The sequence below is a fragment of the Sceloporus occidentalis genome, unplaced genomic scaffold, assembly GCF_023333645.1.
Source record: "Sceloporus occidentalis isolate IW3139 unplaced genomic scaffold, rSceOcc1.0.p SCAF_71, whole genome shotgun sequence".
NCBI lineage: Eukaryota > Metazoa > Chordata > Lepidosauria > Squamata > Phrynosomatidae > Sceloporus > Sceloporus occidentalis.
The window spans coordinates 4,651,199-4,676,030 of record NW_028317051.1 but is presented as its reverse complement, the minus strand read 5'-3'; the positions used below and the strand labels follow the sequence as shown (position 1 = coordinate 4,676,030).

The 24,832-nt window shown below is 41.2% G+C and overlaps 1 protein-coding gene and 1 non-coding gene across 2 annotated transcripts in view; both read right to left on the bottom strand.

Annotated features, from left to right (window-relative positions):
• Window positions 1-20,035, bottom strand: part of LOC149286288 (syndecan-3-like) — a 68,636-nt gene extending 48,601 nt beyond the window's left edge. The window contains exon 1 of the mRNA XM_089494321.1: window positions 19,936-20,035. Within this exon, the coding sequence (XP_089350447.1) occupies window positions 19,936-20,035 (100 nt within the window). The remainder of the gene's footprint in view (window positions 1-19,935) is intronic.
• LOC149286289 (U5 spliceosomal RNA) lies at window positions 16,038-16,152 on the bottom strand. Its single transcript, XR_016277647.1, has one exon. It is a non-coding gene; the product is annotated as a U5 spliceosomal RNA (small nuclear RNA).
• Window positions 20,036-24,832: the final 4,797 nt, after the last annotated feature.

The following is a 24,832-nucleotide window of genomic DNA, read 5'->3' as shown; positions in this document are numbered from 1 at the left end:
GTTTAACATATTAGAATCAACACAGTATGCAATGATATGTTTCCAATGCTTCTTATTAAATACTTTTATTTCCTTTCCCATTTAGAAAATGTGGGCAATATATATACATACTGCCTATACACCTACATATGTGACAGCAGAGTGGATGATTATAGATGCACACCTCTGATTGGTTGTCCAATGTTCTAAAGTAGAACACTGGCATCCAGATGCAAACTCTTTTTCTAATTTTATTTAAAAAAAAACAACTTAATCCATCCTATCAATACCAAAATCAACTATAATTTCATGAGAGCAAATGGGATGTAAGAGACACAGGCCTCAATTATCAGACACAGCAGAACCTATATACAATGTATAAATCTAGTCCAGCATTTAGTGTTGAATTACCAGCATGCATTTAAAACAGCCATAGAAGCTGAAGAGATTTCAAATATTTGGCCATTTTCTTGACTTTTTCATATTGTTGAAGTTGAGATATAAATAGAAAAATCTGTTCAAATCTTAAATTGCATGACATGAATTAATATATGTGTATATATATCTATGGATATATATATATATATTATACAGTTAATATCTCATTTATATATATAAATATCATGATATCAAATATATATATATATACACACACACGCATGTGTACTAATTATTCACACATTACTATATTAATTGTAATATTGTATTTACATAGAAATGCCACCTGTATTGAACATTTTCATTTGATAAATAATTTATATTCCCACCATGCACTTTAAACTAATACTCTGAAATCCTTTACTATGGTTATGATTCCTTTACCACAACCAGAATTAATAATGATTTACCACTCAAAGCTTGTGTCTTGCTAAGGCTCTATGTAACAAATGTTGCCATTGTGCATATGCAGGTATTTATGTGCAGAACTCCGTTTATAGACATTTCATGCAAAACACTAACAATTTATATTAAACAATCTGGCAGAGCAACAGGGAAAACACAGTTAATATCTCGATTATGTCGAGATGGAGCAGCCACGTATGACTCTGGCAGCATTATATGTAATAATATAGATGTATATTACTAAAGATTGCGACAAAAATGTCGACAAATGACTGACAGGTATCCTGGTAGGTAATGCAAACCTCCCATTTAATTCCTTGCAGATACTCAATGTAATAGAGAACACAGTAGGTAGGCAGGCCGTGGCCCAGCACTTAAAGGGTTTTTAAAAAAAAGCACGGGTGGGAGTGAACCCTGCAGCGTGGATATGATTTGATCAATTGAGATTTATATGATATTACTTACCAGAGAAGCCTGGGTGATGAAAAGCAGCAGCCCTGCCCCATGTATAATCCCAAAGGCAAAATGCATCCTCCTGTTGGCTCTATGTATCCCTACTGAGATAACCCTTTTGTTTACCCCTCCTTACTGTCACTGTTACCCCTAAATGATCTTACTATTCCTCCATAGGGACCGGCACACTCTCTGACTGTAACAAATCCTCTTCTTTTCCTTCCCTGTCACCCTTTCCCACTTTCTCTCTCATCCACCCCTTAGCAAGCAATGTATCCTCTCTCTCCTTGTACCTCTGCCTCCCTCCTCCCTTCTCCTTTCCTCACCCCTCACCAAGAACCGTCTCTCCACCCTTTCCTCTCTCTTCTTCGTCTCAGGTCTGTCCCCTTCCTTTCTAATCTCTCCCCCTCACTCCTCTTCACCGTCTGTCCTCTTTCTTTCGCTCCTGATCTATATGTTCTTCCTCTATCCTTCTTCCCCCCTCTGCAGGAAACGTCTTCCCTCCCTCTTCCCCTAACGATCAATGGAGAGAAGGAACATATATATAAGGGAGGAGGATGTATAGAGTGATATAGAGTCTGATGCCATCTGGTGGTTATCCCTTTCTATTACCGGAGAAAAGGACGTTGGTCCCCACTGCACATTATTCATTATGATACAATACATGTCTCTCAAAGCATTGACCTCATCCCTGGGATATAAAAGGATCTTATTCCACTGGGTATAAAATTGGTTTATGTCATTTCTTCTTTATTGGGCCATAATGTGATGTAGTGCTTACTCACACCAGATTTCTATACACAAATTTCTTTAGATGTATGTAATTATGTGTTTATTTTTTGTAATCATACAGTATTAATGTCCACCAGAACATGACCATTTGTATATTATGCATATAAATGTTGATACTTGCTAAATGTTCACTATGTATAAAATATTATGTCCTTATAATAAGTTAAAGGTTCTCAGTAGGAAGAGAGGTTAGTTGGAGGTTGTGCATTTCTATTTAGATTGTTTGTGAGCAATGCCCTCAGTTTCATACCCAGACTGGGGTCCTGGGATAGATCATGCCATGTGAGGGTTTATTTATAAAAAGTTCTTCTGGTTCCAAACTTTATTATTAGATTGTATTACCATAGAAAACAAAGGAATGTTCCTGTTGAATGGACCATTCCAGGTGTTATTCTGGAAATAAGACTGGTGAAGGTTGGTAAAAGTGCGAAAGGCAATTGCGCCTTGGGCTGCTTTGGTTTAAAGATTCCAGGCTGCTGCCTGAAAGCATTTTGTATACTTTACTTGTAATTCCACGTATAGCCCCCAGGGTGTCTAGAGTAATAATACTGAGGAAACCTTTCCATGATTACTTAATCTTTGCTCTTTTCAGTTTTTTTCACCCATTTTCTTTCTGTACATGTGTGCTGAACAGGACTGAATACGTATGTTGTCTTCAGGGTTTGTGCAAGGCTTGCAGGGTTTGTGCAAGGCAGTCACCTTTGGCAAAAGGTGACCAATAGAGTCGCTTGTACAGACTTTTAAAATCTTGGTGCCGAAACCAATAGAGCCGCTCGTACTGACCTTTAACTCCCCACCTCAAGAGTTAAAGGTCCGTACGAACAACTCTACGCCTCAGAGATTTTGGTCCATAAGGACATGATGGCATCACGCAGTTGCTGTAAATTTTTCGGCTGCACATCCATGATGCAAATCTTCCATTCCACCACATCCCAAAGGCGCTTTATTGGATTTAGGTCTGGTGACTGTGGAGGTCATTGGAGTACAGTGAACTCTTTGTAATGTTCAAGAAACCAGTTTGAGATGATGTGAACTTTGCATTATCTTGGTGGAAGTAGCCATCAGAAGATGGGTACACTGTGGTCATAAAGGGATGACATGGTCAGCAACAATACTCAGGTAGGCTGAACGATGTTCAGTTGATACTAAAGGGCCCAAAGTGTGCCAAGAAAATGTCCCCCACACCATTACACCACCACCACCAGCCTGAGCCATTGATAAAAGGCAGGATGGATCCATGCTTTTATTTTGTTTATGCCAAAGTCCGACCCTGCCATCTGAATGTTGCAGCTGGAATCGAGACTCGTCAGACAAGGCAAAGTTCCTCCAGTTTTCCATTTTGTTGGTGAGCCTGTGTGAATAGTAGCCTCAGTTTTCTGTTCTTAGCTGGCAGGAGTGGCACCCGGTGTTGTCTTCTGCTGCTGTAGCCCATCTGCTTCAAGTTTTGATGTGTTGTGCGTTCAGAGATGGTATTCTACATACCTTGGTTGTGTTGAGTGGTTACTTGAGTTACTGTTGCCTTTCTGTCATCTCGAACCAGTCTGCCCATTCTCCTCTGACCTCCGACAACCACAATGCATTTTCGTCCACACAACTGGCGCTCACTGGATATTTTCACTTTTTCGGACCATTTTCTGTAAACCCTAGAGAAATACTCAGACCAGCCCAATGCCAACAACCATGCCATGTTCAAAGTCACTTAAATCCCCTTTCTTCCACATTCTGATGCTTGGTTTGAACTTCAGCAAGTTGTTTTGACCACATCTACATGCCTAAATGCATTGAGTTGCTGCCATGTAATTGTCTGATTAGCTATTTGTGTTAACAAGCAATTTAACAGATGTACCTAATAAAGTGGACAGTGAGTATATATACATTTGCCTTAATAAAATAAATAGACTGAAAAGCTCAACAAACGTGCATGGTGCATTTGCTCTTTATACAATAAAATGAATCTCCGGTATTGAACGCCAGGAGCAAATCTCCCACTGTGTATAATGTATTATTAATTATTTGTAAAAATAACAACTTAACACTATCCTTGACATATTTTAATCAGGGGTTGTCTGCTAATTTGCAAAAATGTATATGCATATTATATTTCAATAACAATGCTAGGTTTTATGCTGACTGGCTCATTTCATTATGCATTAGATAAATGTATATAATTTAAATGTCAGGTGTGAGGGTTTAAAACATTTGTGATATAGTATAAGCTAAACACCTGATCCTGCTCATATTAATAATGCTTAGTCATGTATTTCAGATGCATATTTAGTTATTTAGCTCTTTTGGAAATAATTGCAGAAAGTTTCTAAGCCCAGGGCTTGATAACTTTCTATAATTTAGGAGCTGCAAAGATATATTTTAGAGCCAAACTCATTGTTTTAAGATCTACAGACAGGGTTGATATAACAAATCAACATTCAGAATCCATAGCCCCTGAGATTTATCAAATCTTAAAATTCTTAAGTGGATCTGGTATACCTATGGTTGAAAAGACTAGCCATCCTTTATGTTTTCCTGTCATTCTTAAAATATGCCTGGATTTACAAACTAAGAGGAGATAGCGTGGCCTCTCTCACAGTTGAAGAGCGTTAGTAGCCAGTTCAACTGTGAATAAAGGCAAGCTATTTAAAGGCTTGCACAGTTTAGAAAATTTGCAAATGATTAGCTGGATCAATAGGTATTTTTATGTGCAGTGGGGACTCTCTGGGATGGTTGCTAAGATAGGTCAGGCAGGCTTAAAAAAGCTGTGATTAGCATTTACACAAAATGTGGTTATGGTTCAAAGTAGGTCCAAAAACAGGTGCTGCTTATTAAGTATAAGCAAATACAGAAAATATTTTATTACATTAATTAAAAGTACAAATCTTGGGACTTCTGTGGACCTCAAACTTCTTCTGTTGGGTGGATGTTTAACATATCCACCACCCCTCAGTAAAGTAAGTCTTCTTTACATTTAGTAGAATGTAAAAATCTCAGGGGAGCATAATTAATAAGCAAATGTCAAGGGAGAAATTCAAGGCAGGGGGCACAGACAGGATTGAGGAAGAGAGAGGCATTTTTTGGGCAATTAATTTTGTTTCTGAATTTAAAAAAGCCCCCTGTTTCCCAAAGCGCAGGAAATTTAATTTGTTGTCTGAAAACTAATAAGCCAAAAACAAATGCACCCAAAATCAACAATAATTAGACCAAAATGATTTTGGGTCCTGTGCACAAGTCTAATATATAATATACCCCTGGGTGTGTAATCTCATAATTTCCATATAGTGTCTCTGAATGGCAGAAATAAAATGTGGCGGCTCTAGCCATCATTGGAAGAAGCATCTCTTGTGACGCCTCTATGATGTCTGTGCCCCCAAACAGCTTGTCTGCTCCATACTTGCACCCAAACGATTTATCTGAGCCATCTTTGCCACCAAAAAGATAAGTATTGCTGGTTGTGCTGAATGGGAGGGTCATCTGGGTAGGAGGACCCAGACCATTTGTTTTGTAAGGGGCCACAAAAACTACTGATGGCCGCCCTGGCGAACGGCAAGCTGGCAGATTGTGAGTATGTGTGCCGCCAAAGTCATAGGAGGGAAGCAAGTGCTTTGCTTAGGCTCCAGAAGTGTGAGTGTCAGTGTCACAGGCGGTCAGACAGTGCTCAAGCATTCCAAGTAAACCTTCACTACGTCTAATGAATTGCATTATGGCTCAACCCTTTGTTGCCCTGCCCTTTCGTAGCTCCGTCCTCACAACCCACAACTACGGCAGGCATTGTGTCAAGGAAAAGGTGGCAACCCTACATGAGTGACCCTGAAAACATTGTTTAATTTTTTTTTTAAAAATTCCAGAGGTGAAAAAAAACACACACCTCTTGAATTTTGAGGGATAACTATCTCTAAACATTAAAATAACCCCCAGAAACTATATATTTCCTGTACATACAGTGAAGACGTACCTTTCTAGAAATCTTACAAGAAAAAAGAATGTTTCTCAACTTTTTCACCTTTCAGGATGAATGCTGCATGATGGGATATCTGAAACAAGAAGACACAAACAATCTCTCGCTACTACACATATGGGTGGTATGTCAGTATTATATAGAATCACAAGGTCCTAAATCATGAGTGATTTCACTCAAAGTGGTTTCAAATTTTTATTTTTTACTGTTGAACCAGGAAGGGTTGTTTCATGATTTTGTGGTTAAGACTATCCCTGAATACCAAAATAACCCCTGAAAGCACTTTGCCTGAGGATTTCAAAGACATCCTACTTAACTTTTTAGGTAGACCGCCTCAAACATTAATTTTATGAAGAATTTCAGGATTTTGTACCCTCTAATTTTTCATGTCAGGCAAGTTTTGAGATGAATGCTGCACGGTGGGCTACTTAGAACGAGAAAGAAAATGTTGGGGATTTATATTGCTGTTGTATCAGTAGTGCCTGCTATCATTTTATAATCCTATGAGGCTAAATGTGATATACACTGGGTAGGGGTTTCACCTCGTTGGGGAGGAATGGGAGAACATTTTGGAGTCAACTGTGTAAATATCTATTTCTGTCACCTATAAAGAGCCTTTAACCCCTTCAGCACCGGGACGTACCTGGTACTTCCTGGTTACTGGTCCCCGGTAGACCGGGACGTACCAGGTACGTCGGAGCCGAAAAGCGAAGGGCTGGCTGCTACTGACCGCTGGGCGACCCCAGCGATCGTGCAGCAGCCAATCGGCGTCACTTTCATGCACGTGATCGCTTTAAAAGCGAATCACGTGCATGCTTTTGAATATTGACAGATACAATGTTTGTAAATATTGTATCTGCCTATATTACCCTGTCTCCCTCCTCCTCGCTCGTGGTTGTGAGTTGGAGAGAGACAGAGCACGTTGTTCCAGAGAGTCCCGAGCGATTAGTATTAAAAAAAAATAAAAAAAAAAATTTTTATTTCATTTTTTCACTGCTGATCAGTGTTCTGATCAGCAGCATTTGACCCTAAGGGGTTAATTCTTTTTTTTTTCCTAAAAATTGTGGGTGGGTGGCTGTGGGTGGGTTAGTTAGTGGGGAATTGATTAGTTAGTGGGGAATTTATCAGTTAGTGGGGAATTGATTAGGTAGGGATTAGGGTTAGGGTCTAGGGTTAGGTAGGACAAAAAAAAATAATTCAAAAAAAAAAAAATTATATATAAAAAAAAAATAAAAATATGGATAGGTTTTATACGGTGGAAGAGGCATATAAAATATTGGCCTCAGACACTGACACTGCGTCAGACTCTGCAACTGACACTGCGTCAGATTTTGATGTGGGCCAGTTTAGCAGCAGCTCTGATGATGCTGTACCCCCAGTTAAAAGGAGCCGTGTTGCTTCTACTAATATTACTAGTACTCCTCCTGATCCCTCTGATGAGTGGATCCCTGCAGCTGGCACTTTTCCAGATGTTCCCCCCTTCACTGCCAATTCCGGCATTCATCTGGATGTCGCAGAATATACCCCATGCCAATTTATGGAGCTGTTCATGGGCAATGAGTTTTGGGAAGCGTTAGTTTACTAGACTAACTTGTACGCTGCCCAGGAATGTAGAAATAAAGCAAACAAGCAAAAGGCATGGACTCCCACTGATGTGTGCGAGTTAAAAACATTCTGGGCACTCACCATGATAATGGGGATAATAAAAAAGCCCACTTTCAAGTCGTACTGGAGCACAGACCCCATTATTTCAACCCCAATTTTCTCCAACACCATGAAAAGGGGAAGGTATGCACTCCTCCTCCGCTTTTTACATTTCAATGACAATACCCAGTGCATTCCCAAAGATGACCCCACATATGACAGGCTTTTTAAAATTCGCCCCCTTATTTCTCACTTCCAAACTAAATTTGCTGCCGTTTATACCCCCAAGCGAGAAATTAGTATTGATGAGTCCCTAATGAAATTTAAAGGCCGGTTAGGGTTCAAGCAATACATTCCCTCTAAACGCTCCCGGTATGGGGTAAAATTTTATAAATTATGTGAGAGCAGTAGTGGCTACACATATTCCTTCCGGGTTTATGAGGGGAAAGATGCCAAGCTTGACCCACCAGGCTGCCCAGACCATCTGGGCATAAGTGAAAAAATTGTCTGGGACCTTGTTTGCCCCTTACTGAACAAAGGGTACCACTTGTACATGGACAACTATTATACAAGTGTCCCTTTGTTCAAGTTGTTGTTTTGTATGGACACCTTGGCCTGTGGCACAATAAGGCAGAGCAGAATAGGGGTCCCAAAACAGATTAGAGAAACCAAACTAAAATATGGGGCATCCTTAGCTTTACGCCAACAAGAACTTTTGGCTGTAAAATATAGGGACAAGAAGGATGTGTGCATGTTAACCACGATTCATGATGATGCCACTGTTCCTTTTCCTGTCCGGGGCAAAACTCAGTTCCAAAGAAAGCCTACCTGCATCAAGGCCTACAATAGGCATATGGGGGGAGTGGATTTGGCCGATCAGTTATTGCAGCCATACCTCATAATGAGAAAAACCAATACGTGGTATAAAAAGGTAGCCATTTATATAATGCAGATTGCAACTCACAATGCATTCTTACTTTTTAAAAAAATACACCCTGCCAAAACAAACACATTTTTATCTTTTCAGTTTTTGTTACTCAAGGAAATCTTGGCTCCAGCAGAACAAGGCCCTTCAGCGTCTCTTGTAATTCAAGAAGAACATTTCCCCTTCAAATTCCCTCCTACCTCCAAAAAAAACAAAACACAAAAACGGTGCAGGGTGTGTTATGCCAAAGGGCACAGGAAGGACACAGTATTTTACTGTTCTGGTTGCCCTGATAAGCCCGGTCTGTGCATTGGCAACTGTTTTAAAGAATTTCATACAGTTGCCAGGTACAAAAAATAATTTAATTGTTTCTTAATCTTAATCTTTCTTACAGTTGCCAGTTACAAAAAATTATTTCATTTTTTCTTAATCTTAATCTACTGTTCTTAATCTACTGTTCATAAATATATACTATTTTGGGGTACTTTACAGTGGGGGGCTTCCAAAATGTCCCAAATGGGATATGGGCCCAGTAAACCAATTCTTGAAAACTTGCGCATGTTCCAGTTATGGCCTCATGGCTTCCTCAAAAAATGCATGAACCATGCATGTGAGGCCTTGTTGGAATCGGGGGATGTTGGTGAACAAAATGTGGTGTTTTCTTCCACTGTTGCACTTATGGTGTGCAAGAAATTCAGTGCAACATTGAAATGTATGCGTTAAAAACGCAATAAAATAATTTCCCTGTGAAGTTTGGCAGACATCAGTGAAGAAATGGCTAGCTGAAAACTGTCAAAACTACCCTAGTTGAACACCTTGACTTGTCTACTGTTCATAAATATATACTTTTAGGGGGTAATTTACAGTGGGGGGCTTCCAAAATGTCCCAAATGGGATATGGGCCCAGGAAACCAATTTCTGAAAATTCCAAATGTGAAAACGAAAATGCGCATGTTCCAGTTTTGCCCTCATAGCTTCCTCAAAAAATGCATGAACCATGCATGTGAGGCCTTGTTGGAACCGGGGGATGTTGGTGAACAAAATGTGGTGCTTTCTTCCACTGTTGCACATATGCTGTGCAAGAAATAAATTTTAACATTGAAATGTATGCGTTAAAAACACAATAAAATAAATTTTCCGTGAACTTTGGCAGACATCAGTGAAGAAATGGCTAGCTGAAAACTGTCAAAACTACCCTAGTTGAACACCTTGACTTGTCTACTGTTCATAAATATATACTTTTAGGTGGTAATTTACAGTGGGGGGCTTCCAAAATGTCCCAAATGGGATATGGGCCCAGGAAACCAATTTCTGAAAATTCCAAATGTGAAAACGAAAATGCGCATGTTCTAGTTTTGCCCTCATAGCTTCCTCAAAAAATGCATGAACCATGCATGTGAGGCCTTGTTGGAACCGGGGGATGTTGGTGAACACAATTTGGTGTTTTTTTCTGCAGTTGCACATATTCTATACAAAATATAATATAAAATCTAAAGCAACATTGCAACATATGCAAAAAAACCAAAAAAATATAAAAATACCTCAAAATTTGGCAGCAATTGGCGATAAAATCCCTGTTTGAAAAGTGTCAAAATTACCCTAGTTGTACACCTTGACTTATCTACTGTTCATAAACATATCATTTTGGGGGGATAATCAGTATCTGTGACGACTATTGCAGTTATTAGACTACCATGCCAAATTTGGAAAAAATTACATTTCAAAAACGTGATGCATGCCTTGCAATATTTGCCCTATACTGGTCAAAATAGATAAAAATCCTGGCCATGTTGGGTGGTTTCCAAATCAGGACAAGTTAATGAATATATTTGGGATAATTTTTTCCCATTGGTTCAATGTGTGTACAATTTGTATGTATACAAATCTGTAAAAAAATGCGTTTTTTTCATTTTTTCCCCACTTTTTCCAGTTTTTTTCAAATAAAACAATGTACTACCCAGCTGGTTTCAAATGAAAGCCCTACTTGTGCTGAAAAAAACAATATATGATTTGTGTGGGTGCACCAATTGATAAGAGAGAAATTACAGTTGAAGACAGACATGGCAAAAACACAAAAACGGCTCCGGTCCTTTAGCGACACCCTAGCTTAAAAATCCCGGTCCTGAAGGGGTTAAACAATATAAAAAGTATGTAAACAATTGTTAAACTGGTACACCACTAAAGTACTCTAAGAGACCATAATAATGCAGATGGATATGCAGGGAAAGAAAATTATTTCTGCCCGTTCCTCCAATCAGGGGTGAGGCTGTACCTGCCTAGGCTTTGCGTTCATGGTGGCCAAACGCAAAGGTGGCCAGGTAAACAAAAGTTTAAATCTATAGCTTAAAATGGCCATATACCGTATTGGCTCGGATATAGACTGCCCCCATATATAGGCCGCACCCTAAAAGTTTGGTGCTTTTTTAAAGAAAAAGTTTTTTTCTTTAAAAAAGCACCAAAAAAACATGCTGCCACTCTGTCTCCCCCCCCCCGAGATATGCTGCCACTCTCCCCCCCGAGATATGCTGCCACTCTGTCTCCCCCCCCGAGATATGCTGCCACTGTCCTCCTCCCCCCTCGAGATATGCTGCCACTGTCCTCCTCCTCCCCCCCGAGATATGCTGCCACTCTGCCCCCCCCCGACTTACCAGAGGAGACTCCCAGGTGTCTTGCGGGGCCGGCGGGGGACATCTACGCAATACGCCTACACAACTTCCGGTGCCGGCACTCAGCTGATGTGCCGGCACCGGAAGTTGTATACGCGTATTGCGTAGTTGTCCCCCGCCGGCCCCGCAAGACACCCGGGAGTCTCCTCTGGTAAGTCTTGGGGGCAGACTGCATGTCCCGGGCGTCGGGGGCTAGTCCGCGAATATAGGCCGCACCCCCACTTTAAAGACTTAAAGTGGGGGGAAAAAGTGCGGCCTATATTCGAGCCAATACGGTATATACACCACAAATGGCTTAACACGGCATGTCAAAGAGCATGGAAGCCTCCATGCCATGGGCTCCTGGAGGGGACTGAGTGCCAGCCTCCTTACTACAGACTATGGGCCCTGGTAACGAGTGCCATGTTATGCTTTTGTGTGTTACTAATAAAAATTTATTTTTTTATTTCCTAACTGTTTACACACAGCACACTAAGGTCTGGGAGATAATCTAATTAAGACAATGTGTATTCCTTATTTTAGTGGTGTCTGTATCCTTTTGTATTGTTAATCCTTTTACTGCCCCTGTTGTCTCTGGGATGCAGATTAAGGGGCGGTTTCTATCCCAATATCTTCTTTTATGTTAATGTGTGTTTTGCAGGATATATCCAGCGGCCTGTGTCTCAAATAAATCAGTTCTCCTCTTGTTGCACCTAAAGACTAGTCTTGCCTGGTTATTTGGGTACTGGATAGCGATACTACTTTACTTTGCTTGGGGATATTGCCTATGGATTGCGGGGAATTATTGTCCTGAAGGCAGAAGTCGCCATTGGTGGAGAGGGACAACCTGAGGTCCCTGGTCGGTCCGTCACACCTGGTTATCCCCTTAAGGACAGAGGACGTAGGGGATTCGTCATGAAAAAACTGGTCCTCGAGGACAGGTTTGTATACCCTAAGTCATGTATTCAAACCTGTGAAGAAGCGCTGTGCAGGTTGGGGTTGCGGGAGGACAGCTGCGACTGACTGCTCCTTGACCCGAATGGTCAGTCTACAGCCAATCGGGTGCATTTCGTTGCATATTAATGAATACTTTTACAGCGAATCACATGCACGAATAACGTTAAATAAAAAGGCCATGTTTAGAGGCACTCTGCCCCCACATTCTTAATCGTGATAATTGAAGAGAGACAGGCAAGTATCACTGTGTTCAGCAGAATGTGTTCTTCTTTTTGATTATTCTTAACTTAAACCAGACTGTATAGTGCCAAAGAGGCATATGCCATTTTAGCATCTGATTGTGCCACAGGCACTGTGTCAGATTTTTTTTCTGTTTCAAAATATTTTATTGAAGTTTCTTATAGGAGGAAAAAAAATACATACAAATATAGAATAAGGAATGTTTGTAACGACCCAAAAGTGTTTTTGTGATCAGGTTTACAATTATGCAATGATTAGAAACGTTATAAATTGTAATAGGCAGTGACTACGACCTGGTTAAGTAAATAGGATTAATATACATACCCACCATAATATATACATAAACCAGTTGTAGTATACAACAACATGAAGAAAAAAGAAAAATTAGATAAAGAGTAAGAAGAAAAGTCACTTTTTGGGCCGAAAATGTAATATAAATATGTATTTAGCATTCATACTAACAGTCATACATCCTACAGGACACACACATTCAGCGGCGGTAGAGGGGAGCCCGAAAATTATCCATCGATTATTAAGGGAGATCACTGCGACACTAATCCCATTGGGGTATTAACTTTAAAGTCAAGCTAAGAAGGCCACATCACGATGACTAATACTTATATATGGAAAAATATAGCTAAGGGATTTTGATGTAGATCAATTTATTGATACATCCAGCAGCTCAGACACTGCTGGGCCCCCTGTTAAAAAGAGCCATTGTACCCCCAGTACAAACCCTGACCCTTGTAAGTAGATCCCTACAGCTTGCGCTTTCCCTGAAATTCCTGTTTTTACCGTGACTTCAGGTATTTCTGCAAATGTCGCCAATTTTTCCCCAGTTCAATTATTGAATTTATTTAAACACAGTTAACTCTCAAAAATCTGTTATCTACTCCTTGGCTATTGATATGGAGCCTACAATGGATGAAGCTTCTACCTTTAACCTAACACGCATAAATAGTTTAAGTTTGGATAACTCGGAACGCCTGAATAAAGTAGCCAATATGTTCTCAAAGGAGAATAACCCCATATTTACGTTTGATGTCAAGAAGCTTATGTGGGACTTAGAACATCATAAATCCCAACAATTACGCATGTGGTGGGATTCCACAACATTGAAGCAATACATAGATAATGCCATGATTCCACGTGGACTCAGAATTAGGAAAAAATCCACCACACCCTTGGAAGAGGAATACGCTATACGTTGGGATAACGCATTGTCGGAATGCTCCTTTAAGATGATGAACATCATAATTGAACGTGAACAAAGTAAATTAATGAAATTGGAAAAGAGTATAAGTGAAATGAATCTCTCTCTCAGCAAGTATGACAGTTTAATCAGTTTAGGGGAATTACATAATAAAATGAATAAACATCTAAACTAAATTTAACATAGATGTGAAGGATTACGCGACTAATTCAGTTTATACATGGCAGAGGAGCTATAAAAACAGACGACCACGGTCAATTCTCAAAAAAAACAACCAAGACAGCTCCACTTCTATTATTAAAAAATCAGTTAATTTCAGTTCTTCAGATACTGATACAACTGACTATTGCACAGATGCATCCGAGGATGATATTATTGATCATAGCCACACATTTAACACTACACAACAATATAGCCATCAATGAGCTACAAAAAACAAAGTTGGCTCTGTCAAAAAACCACAAAAGAAAAAACAAATGCAATATCAACAGTTGGAACAAAACGCAGGGGGCACCGGGCAGGACGCAAACATAGAAGGTGGTCAAACCAGACGCACTCGGTAACAACAGTATCAACACAAGTGAATGATTTATCTGTTATCAATTTATCTGCTAATATATTAACACAGGAACAAGTGGAAGTTCTGAGAAAAGGCTTGAATTTCGTCCCGGATCAATCCTACAATACTCTACAGGAAGTAAACCAATTTGTTAGACAATTAAAAAACATTTTTTTACTAACACTGTGGATCGCATAAAAATAACTCAAAGCGAAATTAACATTTTGGGATCCAATCAGCTCCCGTTACATTCTTCATTTGCGGATAATGTGTCATTACTTAATCTTATAGATTTACAGTCTGAAAAGTATCCAGAAGTGGACTCATGCATTGAAGATACTAAAGATAAATTCAAAACCTCTAATCTATCTTTTTATCCCATAAATTCTCGCACTACATCGATGTATATATTTCAATATAGGGTGGAACAGGAGTTAAAGCAATTAGACGACAATAGAAAAAAATTCATTCAAAAATCTTACCAAATCACAATATTTGGCGCTTCAGGAATTTAAAACTAATCCTAATTTGATTATTCGAGGAGCTGACAAAGGAGGAGCCACAGTTATAATGGACAAGCAACTTGTTCTTGATATCTTGAGGGATACTTCCACGTATAAATTAATATCTTATGATCCCACTGAGTTAATTAAGCAAAAGTTGAAGCATATAGTGTCTGAAGGCGTTTTCCTGAATATTCTTTCTGTTCAACAACAAGAGTTTTTGTGTCCTGATTTCCCAGTTTGCCCAGTCTTTCGTGCGCTGCCTAAAATCCATAAAAATGTTTTTCCCCCTCCCCTTCGCCCTATAGTGGCAGGGATAGGGTCAGTGCTTGAAAGACTGGGTGCATGGGTGGATGAAATACTTCAACCTTTAGTTACTCGCACTATGGGTTATATACGCGATACCAAATCCCTATTATCAGCTATGAATGTTATACCTTGGACAGATGGTTGTTCCTGGATGTCATGTGATGTTGCCTCACTTTACTCTTGTATTCCTCATAGACAGGCTTTGGTTGCAGTCGATTTTCATTTAAAAAAAATATAGTACATATAGCACTTCTTTACAGTTATATGTTTTGGAGGTTCTGCGATTTTTGTTAGAACAAAATTTCTTTAGGTTTGACAGTAATTTTTACTTTCAAATCACTGGTTGCCCTATGGGCGCAAAATTCTCCCCTACTTTGGCGAATCTCTATATGTCCCACTGGGAGGAGAGTCATCTATATGCGGCTGCCAATCCGTTTACATCTTGGATAGGTTGGTATGGCCGATATATAGATGACCTCCTCCTGGTGTGTACAGGGTCATGTGTAGATGCAGATAAATTCCTACATTATATTAATTCTAATGAGTTGAATCTTAAATTTACTCTAGAGTAGGGTGGAAATACCATCAATTTTTTGGATGTTTGTCTAACTGGTGATGTGGTTGGAGCCAAGGTGGTTACATCTTTGTTCCGTAAATCCACATCCGGGAACAGTACGTTACATGCCTCTAGTTGCCATCCCCGACATGTAATTCGTAATCTCCCTGTAGGAGAATATATTCGTGCCAAAAGAGCCTCTTCAAATGAATTTAATTATGAAATTACATGTAATGACATTACAAATAGACTTAGGAAGAGGGGCTACTCTAATACCATCTTAAGTAGAGCCCAAAATATTGTGAGCTTGAAAAAACGTAGCGACTTATTATCCACTAGAGATTTATATACTCCTTCCAATAAGGCTAGGAAATATGGTAATAATGATTTAAAACACATTACTTTTTCTACTGCATACAGCACAGAGTTCACATATATAAAGGATATTTTTTTTTTTTTTTTTTTTTTTAAGCCCAGCAAACGCCAGGCATCAAAAAATTGATTAAGACTCATGGTCGTTCCTCCCCACGGAAATCTTTAGTAAAAGGCGAAAGATTTATTCGGTCTGAAGAGAAACCAGAGTATAAAGGATATTTTAACTAGGCATTTACCGGTGCTATATGAAAATGACATTCTTAGTGAGATTCTTTTGAGCATTTTTTCTTATGTATTATTATTTTTATTTGTTATACGCATCGGAACTATCACCTGGTGTAGAATCTCCATGTGTGTTGTAATTTCCACCCATTGCATCTGCTCCCTGTGTTGGCTAATTATGGGATAATTGGTGGGCGTGAGCATAGATCAATCTCCAGACAAGTTCATTTGTATATAAGGTTTGGTAGTGGCTACATACTTCCAAGCCATGATTAAGAACCGTAAGGTTTGAAACGCGTTGGGGTATCTCCTTTCTATCACTTGAGCACATTTTTTCTTTTTTTTGTTTATTATGTTTTAACTGATCTAAATAAAATTTGCCATTTTAAACTCCTATTTTTGTGGAGCAGGATTCCTCCTTGCATCGCTATTTGGATTAACCGGGAATATGGCTCGGCTTTCTATCCCATGCTCCTTGCAAATTGAAGCGTCTCTATAAATCACCTGAATGGTGAGCTGAAGTTACTTTTGTTTCTTGTTACATGTTTATTGTGTAAGCCAACATGGTACAGGTATACATTTTTCCCATTCGATTGTATTTTTAATGGGTCCCTCTTTATAGTTTTGGGTTTATGTTTGTCATAAATAAACCAATTTTTTGAGCTTCCTACTGTTCCAAAACATATACTTTTATATGGGCTGCTAAACTGTCCAAAAATGACGCATACACCCTCCGGATGTCAGAGAGAATACCCCTCAGCGCTGCGGGGGAACTCTCCTCTCTGACAACCCCTGCTGCTAACGGCACCACCTTCCGGCTGCAGCGGAAGTTGCCTACGCGAAACGCGTAGACGTCTACCCGCTGCCCCGACTACACACCAGGAAGTCAGAAGCACCGGTAAGTGCCAATCAGGAGGATCCAGGTCCTCTGCAACGCTGCAGGGAATCTGGATCTTAGTCTCATAGTCAGACCTCTTACATTGACTCTGTCTCCCTCCCTTTTCACGCTCACCCTCCCATCTCTCCTGACAGTATCTTCTCTTCAGCTACACGGAGAGATCAGAGGAGAACAGAAAGCTGCTGAGGAAGGTGAGTGAGCAGTTGAGGGCGCAGATACTGTCACGGGCACGCATTGTACCTCGGCTGGGTACGCCCATAAATCACGTCCACATGTTTCAGCCCTGCCCAGACAGTCCAGCACCACACTTAGGCCACCAAGCCCTGCAATGTCCATATGACTTTAGCCGTCATTCTCTGGGTGATCCAGAAGGAGCAGCGGCGATCTCGGGGTGCCGATGGATAGCTCGGGGGCCCTGGGGGTATACTGTCCAAAAAGCGAGGTGATCGGCCGAACAACAACAGTTCAAAGTTTCCACGAGACGGACCGCAAGATAGCCGGCGTGCGTATAATAACCGCTCTGGCCGATCTCCATTCTCCTGGCAGTCCCAGTGACTGTTAATCTGCCGGAGGCTCCCTCTCCGAACCACCCTTTGTCTGTATCCTACCACCCATGGGTTACCTCCATAAAAGCTCTGTGGTCGCGTTGGTGGTGCCCGGGCTATGAGGGGTTAAAGTCCGTGGGCAGGGCATGAGGCACATGGATAGGGTAGGATGGGAGGGAGAACAAAGCACAGACACCACAAATATATAAAGGAAAATACAAAAATCAAACATTAACCCCTTAAGGACCAGGCTGTGTTTTACCTTTTGTACCATTGGGACCGAGGCTGTTTTAATACTTTTGCGGTGTTCGTGTTTAGATGTAATTTTCTCTTCACTCATTTAGTGAACCCACACAAATTATATGTTGTTTTTTTCAGAACAAGAAGGGCTTTCTTCAGATACCATTGTTTTAATCATATTATCTAATTTCCCATAAAAAAAATAATAAAATATGATGAAAAATGTAAAAAAACCCCACATTTTCTGACTTTTACCCCAAAAATCTTTTACTCATCCAAAAAAGCTAATGAAAAACCCTACTAAATATATTCTACTATTTGTCCTGAGTTTAGAAATACCCAATGTTTTTATGTTTTTTTGCTTTTTTCTGCACGTTATGGAGCATTAAGTATAGGTAGCGTTTTGCTATTTCAAAACCATTTTTTCCAAATCTGGTAATTCTTCCCCCCATGTGCCATTTCGGGTATCTTTGAAGCCGGCCAATGCAATTTACCCCATCAAATCATATATTTTTTAAAACTAGACACCCCAAGGTATTTCAAATGCTAGTATTTTAACCCTTTCCATGCATGAGATTCTACCACCAGCCTTTGCCACACTTTGTGTTAGTATTTTTTGGGTATTTTTTTTTACACAAATTGTACTTTGGGTATACATTTATAGCTCCAGGTATACGTCACTATCAAACAACACCCTAATATGTGTTCAATAACATCTCTCGAGTACAGTGATACCACCCATGCATGGGTTTGACTGCTGTTTGGGGTTAAAAGGCCACATTTGGGAAGTGCGCTTTTTTTCCCCTATTTTGGTCAGTCTGTGCCTATGCCCTATCTTTGAGCCTGGCCACTACAATTTACCTCATAAAACCATATATTTTTGAAAACTAGACACCCCAAGGTACTTAAAATGGTAGTATTTAACCCTTTCCATGCATCAGATTCTACCACCAGCCTTTGCCACACTTTGTGGTAGTATTTTTTATTTTTTTCACACAAATTGTACTTTGGGTATAAATTTATAGCTCCAGGTATACGTCACTATCAAACAACACCCTAATATGTGTTCAGGAACATCTCCCGAGTTCAGTCATGCCCCACATGTATGGGTTTGTCTGGTGTTTGAGGTTAAAATGCCACATTTTGGAAGTGCGCTTTTTTTTTCCCCCATTTCGGTCAGTCTGTGCCTATGCCCTATCTTTGAGCCCGGCCACTCCAATTTACCCCATCAAACCATTCATTTTTTTAAATTAGACACCCCTTGGGTATTTGAAATGCTTTTATTTAAATTTTTCCATGTCAGGATTTTTGGGAAGATACAGCGCTAATTTTAGCACTTGCTCATAATAATAAACTTTATTTTTTTATTTTATTTATTTTACTCTTTTTGGACTTTTTTTTTACATTTTGCTGGAACTGGATAGTTCCTCTAAAGCATAATAATTTTTAAATGTTACCATGTTTTTTTTAAGCTTTTTCTTTTTTTCTTTTAAATTTTTTATTTTTTTTTTTTAAATATTTTACTAATCACATAGTGATTAGAAAGCTGGCCTCCATTGACTTGTATGGTTGAATGCAGTACCTGTATTCAACCAGCAAGTGGAGCCAGAGTTCTCTAGAAGGTCAGGAGACCGTCTAGCGAACTTTTTCAACTTTATTATTTTTTTTCCCGGGCCGCCGCCATCTTGCGGATGGTGAAGACATTTCTGTCCAGCTCCCCTTCCTCCAAAACCAAAGGGGTGGCTATCCTCATACATAAGTGCATTCGCTTCCGACCCTCTGAGACGTGGAAGGATGATGAGGGAAGAGCTATCTTTGTTATGGGCTATGTGGGCTCTCATAAAGTCACTATGGCAAACATATATGCCCATAATAGTAACCAAGCCCGTTTTGTTACCTCGATCCTGTCCAAACTGGCTGATTTCCAGGAGGTATTACCATCTTGGGGAGAGACTTTAATATGGTGTTGGACCCTAAAATTGACACTTCCTCAGGGAGCTCCCATGTTCCTTTTTCAATGATCCGCAAAGTGAACCACCAATTGCGATTGTCCCAGATGGTGGATGCATGGAGGGCCCTCCATCCTACCGTGAGGGATTATACCTATTTTCCGCCACTGTGGGTATTCGCGCATAGACACCTTTTTTCTGTCCCACTTCCATTTGTCGCTCCTGCGTTCGTCTAGCATGGGTGTGGCTACAATTAGCGATCACGCTCCCGTTTTTATGAAACTTGCTCTCTCGGGCCTCCCCAAGACCAATTGGCATTGGCTTCTCAACGAGAATTTATTGAGTGACCCCCACCACGTCTCCCAATTGTCCTCTCACATTAAACATTATTTTGCAGAGAATGTTACCCCCGATGTTTCACAACCGATAATTTGGGAAGCCCATAAGGCGGTCTTGCGGGGCCACCTGATAAAGTTGGGCGCTTCCGTTAAAAGGAACCGCGTGGCCACTATCTTAGATCTTACGCAACAAATAGCACGTCTGGAAGCCCGTCACAAATTGACCCTCCTTCCCTCCACCCAGGTGGAGCTTTCTGCCCTACGCACGCGGTTGGCGGCCCTCCTAGATGATAGGACAAAGCGTAACTATCTTTTGGTACGGCGTCAGTTCTACGAATTTGGTGACAAACCTGGCAGGCTCCTGGCTCAGGCGCTGAGGGCGAAAAGGGCACAAACCTATATTCCACGTATTAGGGACCCTGCAGGTCGGCTTCGCTTCCGCTAGGAAGAGGTTGCCGACTGTTTTCGACAGTATTATACCTCTGTATAATTTGCCGCGCCCGGGGACTCCTCCCACTGAGTCGGAGGAGGCCCTTAAAGCTTATTTATCGGAATTCATTACCAAAACTCTGCCACCCGACACCAGGGCTCTCCTCGACCAACCAATCTCCTTGGCTGAGGTCGCCGAGGTCGTGAAAACTTCCCCCGCCGGCAGGAGTCCTGGCCCGGATGGCTTTACCATTTCCTATTATAAAAAATTCCTTTCTGTTCTTGGCCCTCACATGGTTTCGTTTTTTAATGCAATCACCCAAGGTGCTCCATTTGCCCCGCAGGCTTTGTCCGCGCATATTGTGGTCATCCCTAAACTAGACAAAAACCTTGATTTATGTAGTAGTTTTCACCCCATTTCTCTGATCAATGTTGATTTGAAGTTATTTTCCAAAATACGAGAAGGCGTTCGACCAGGTGTCCTTTCTTTTTGGGGTGCTGTCGAGAATTGGTGTCGATCTTCGCTTTTTGACCTGTGTTAAGGCTCTATATGACTCTCCGACCGCAAGGGTGGCCGTTAATGGTTTGTTATCTGATCCGTTCACGTTGGCGAACGGCACGCGACAGGGATGCCCCCTTTCCCCCCTTTTGTTCCTTTTAGTACTCGAACCCTTTGCGAATGCCGTCCGGGCCCATCCGGATATTGCGGGGGTTCAGATTGGACCCCGTTCTTACGCCTTATCGCTATTTGCGGATGTCATCTTCTTGACCCTCACTAACCCGGTTCGGTCTCTCGGCTGTCCTGTCGGAGCTTGCCAGGTTCCAGGAACTGTCCAATTATAAAATCAATTTATCCAAATCGGAGATCCTGGGGTTTCACATCCCGGCGCAAATTTGTAACCACATTCGGACTGGGTTCCCCTTTAAATGGAGGGATGACTCTCTTAAGTATCTGGGTCTGTTTATTCCAGCGGATCTTTCGAAGTTACGTAGTCTTAATTTTGAGCCCTTGTTGTCCACTCTAGAATCAGACTTACGTAAATGGGCATATCCTCATATATCCTGGTTTGGGAGGGTGGGGGTCATAAAAATGAATATTCTCCCCAGATTCCTTTACCTCTTTCAGACGCTACCCATAGCTCTCCCGAGGTCTTTTTTCCGGAGATGCCGGAGGACCTTCTTGCGCTATGTTTGGAGGGGTAGGCCGTCACGCTTGGCGTTCTCCTATTTGATTAGGCAGCGACTGCAGGGGGGTAGGCCTCCCGAGTTTGGAGCTTTATTGGCAGGCGTCTCACTTGCGCTGCGTTATCGAATGGTCTGTTGACTCAGCTAAGCAATGGGTATCTGTGGAGGGGTCCTTCCTGACGTGCCCGGTGTCTTCGTTACCGTGGATTTGCGACCCTGCGAGCTGCGTCACGTTTTCTGCCCACCCTTTCCTTCTCCCTACCCTGCGGGTCTTTCGTAGACTGCTACGGGACGATACGGTTGCTAGGGTTCCCGGCCCACTAACCCCCTTGGTGGGGAACCCGGACTTTCCATAGGGTCACTCGGGTGGTGGCTTACAGGCTTTCCTCCCACCGGGGATACGCACCTTGCGCCTATGCCATGTGGTTACTGGGACAGCTTTGAAGCCTTTAGAGGCCCTGTCGGGTCCGGGGCCCTGCCCCTTTTCCCTCCAGTTCCTCTACCATCAGCTTAGGCATTTTGTGTCTGCCGCATATGGAACGAGCGCTTTCACAATTGGAGATGTTTTGCCTTGAACTGAAGGAGCCGCCCCATCTCTTATCTAAATTGTATGCGCTATTGCTTTCCCCTGAGCCGGTTGCCAAGCCATATTATTTTAGCCTCTGGGAGAGGGACTTGGCCTGCTCGTTCGAACCGGAGGACTGGTCCAAAATCCTCTCTATCATCCATAAAGGATCACCCACTGGCTATGATCTTGATATGCTCCCGGTTTACCCACCTACCAGCCCATGGTGGATTGATATATTATTCTCTGTATTTCATTTTTTTCGTGTGCAGTATCCTCCTATGCTGTTTTTGTAAACTGGTCAGATGATGTGACTCTGCACTCGTTACTTTGTGCCATGTCTATGTTAACATACGTGCAATAAACTGAGAATTGAGAAAAAAAAAGAGATGACCAGTGGGATAAGGGCAGGGGGAACAGAAGACCTAGGGAAGAGAGCAAGTGGCACAGGGAGACAGAGACTTATTTTTAGGCAATACATTTTGTTTCCAAATTTTAAAATAAGCTCTCCAAATTTCCTCTAAATTGAAAGGGCAGGAAATAAAACTTGTTGGCCAAAAATGAATGAGCCAAACACGAAATGAAAAATGTATCCAAAATTATTTTGAGCCTGTTATTTTGAGGTGTTTCTGAAAATAAATAAATAGCAATATGTGGCATGTTTGAGTCTGTACAATTTGTGCTGTTTTTGTTTTGTACTGGGAATCAGCTGTGTTGGCCAGTCCTTGGTTTTTCAGGGTGAAGACTGTGGTTTAGTAAGTCTCCTAAATAGGAGTACATTTTTGTTTGTTTGGTGTTGTTTCAATAAAAAACCTAAAAACCTATTCAGTCTCGGATCTCCTACATTCCCTGCAACCCTAGAAATGTCCAGGCAGATACACCCCTACCATATACAGTCATGTGAAAAAGAAAGTACCCCCTTCTTCAATCATATGGTTTTACATATCAGGACATAATAACAATCGTGTGTGCCTTAGCAGGTCTAAAAAAATAGGTAAATACAACCTTAGACAACAAAATATGTGATATGACGCCCGCCGAGCTTGGCATAATTATGACACCAGGATCATCATAATTCTCTGGTCCTAGTGATCATTTTCATACCAAACTCCACACCTGTATCAGCTGGGACAAGGACACATTCGCGAAACACTTGTTATGGTCATGCCTGCATAGCGTGTTTGGTCTCCCTGAAACCAGCACATCGCAGGCATCAAGTTTTATATTGGATTCTGGCTCCAAAGGGAGAGGTGTGAACAAATGGACTTAGCCCCAGTCAAATCCCTTAACCCATCAGAAGTTTGTTCAGATGTGAATTTGCAAACCTAAGCTGTGCTGCCATGTTCTTTTTAGATAGAAGATGCCTTCTCCTGGCAACCCCCCTAAGCAAATCATACCTTTTCTAATTGTGCTGTCATTAACTTTAACATTTAAACTAAGACCCGTAGAGTCTGAGATGGGATTTTTGCAAATTGGGTTTTGCCCAGAGACTCCAGAAGTGCTGCTTCTCTGGGTCACAGGAGCAGCGTTCTGATACACCTTCACCCCGCACATTTCCCCATAAACAGCAGCACAGCTGGACTTCCTGCCCACATCCCGCAAGGGGGGCTCCGGGTAGTCAGAGCCATAAAGTTCCCAGGTATGCACATGGGACTTCCCAGCACCCAGACTGTATCCACAGGACTTGCCCAGCACACAGGTATAAAGAGCAGAGTTGCCAACATTTGAAAACAATGTACAGGGACAGTTTGCTGCACAGCATGACAATTTACCACACCCACTCTATCCAACCCACATAATTAGCATAATTTAGCTCCACCTAGTTATTATGGCACTAGATATCAGGCAGGTGAATTTATCACCTTTACAGAGGTTATATTGAGGAAAGTAGATAAATAAATAACAAAGAAATTAATGATATTAGAACTGCACAGAATTACATAATAATAGTAAAACAACAAAACCCAGTGATTTTTTCAAATTTTGTGCTGGTCGGGGCTTGAGCAAGTGTTTTGCATGAGCTTAATAGGACATTAGGGACAGTAAAGTAATATTTGGCACTCTGGAGGTTGTATGCTATAATTCCTTTATTTGTGTACACAGGTGTTATAGCAGAGCCCTTATCAGTATACAGTTAACCAAAGATATAATACAGTGCTGCTCATAGTGAACATAAGCACATAACGAGCCTGACATACTGTATGTTATGCAGCATTAGTCCCATTACTATATAGTGATCCAGAAACAGACGCTTGTACAGCATAACTCCTTTCAGTGGTAGAGCATAACTGCAATCACTATATACTGAGCCTGACAGTGAGAGTAGTACAGCATAACTGTCATCAGTATATACTGATCCAAACACAGACAGTTGTACAGCATAACTCCCATAGACTAAGCCAGACATTGTCGGTGGTACAGCATAACTGCCATCACTATATCCTGAACCAGCCAGTGGTAGTGGTACAGCATAACTCATCACTATATACTGAGCCAGACAAAAACGGCGGTACAGTTTA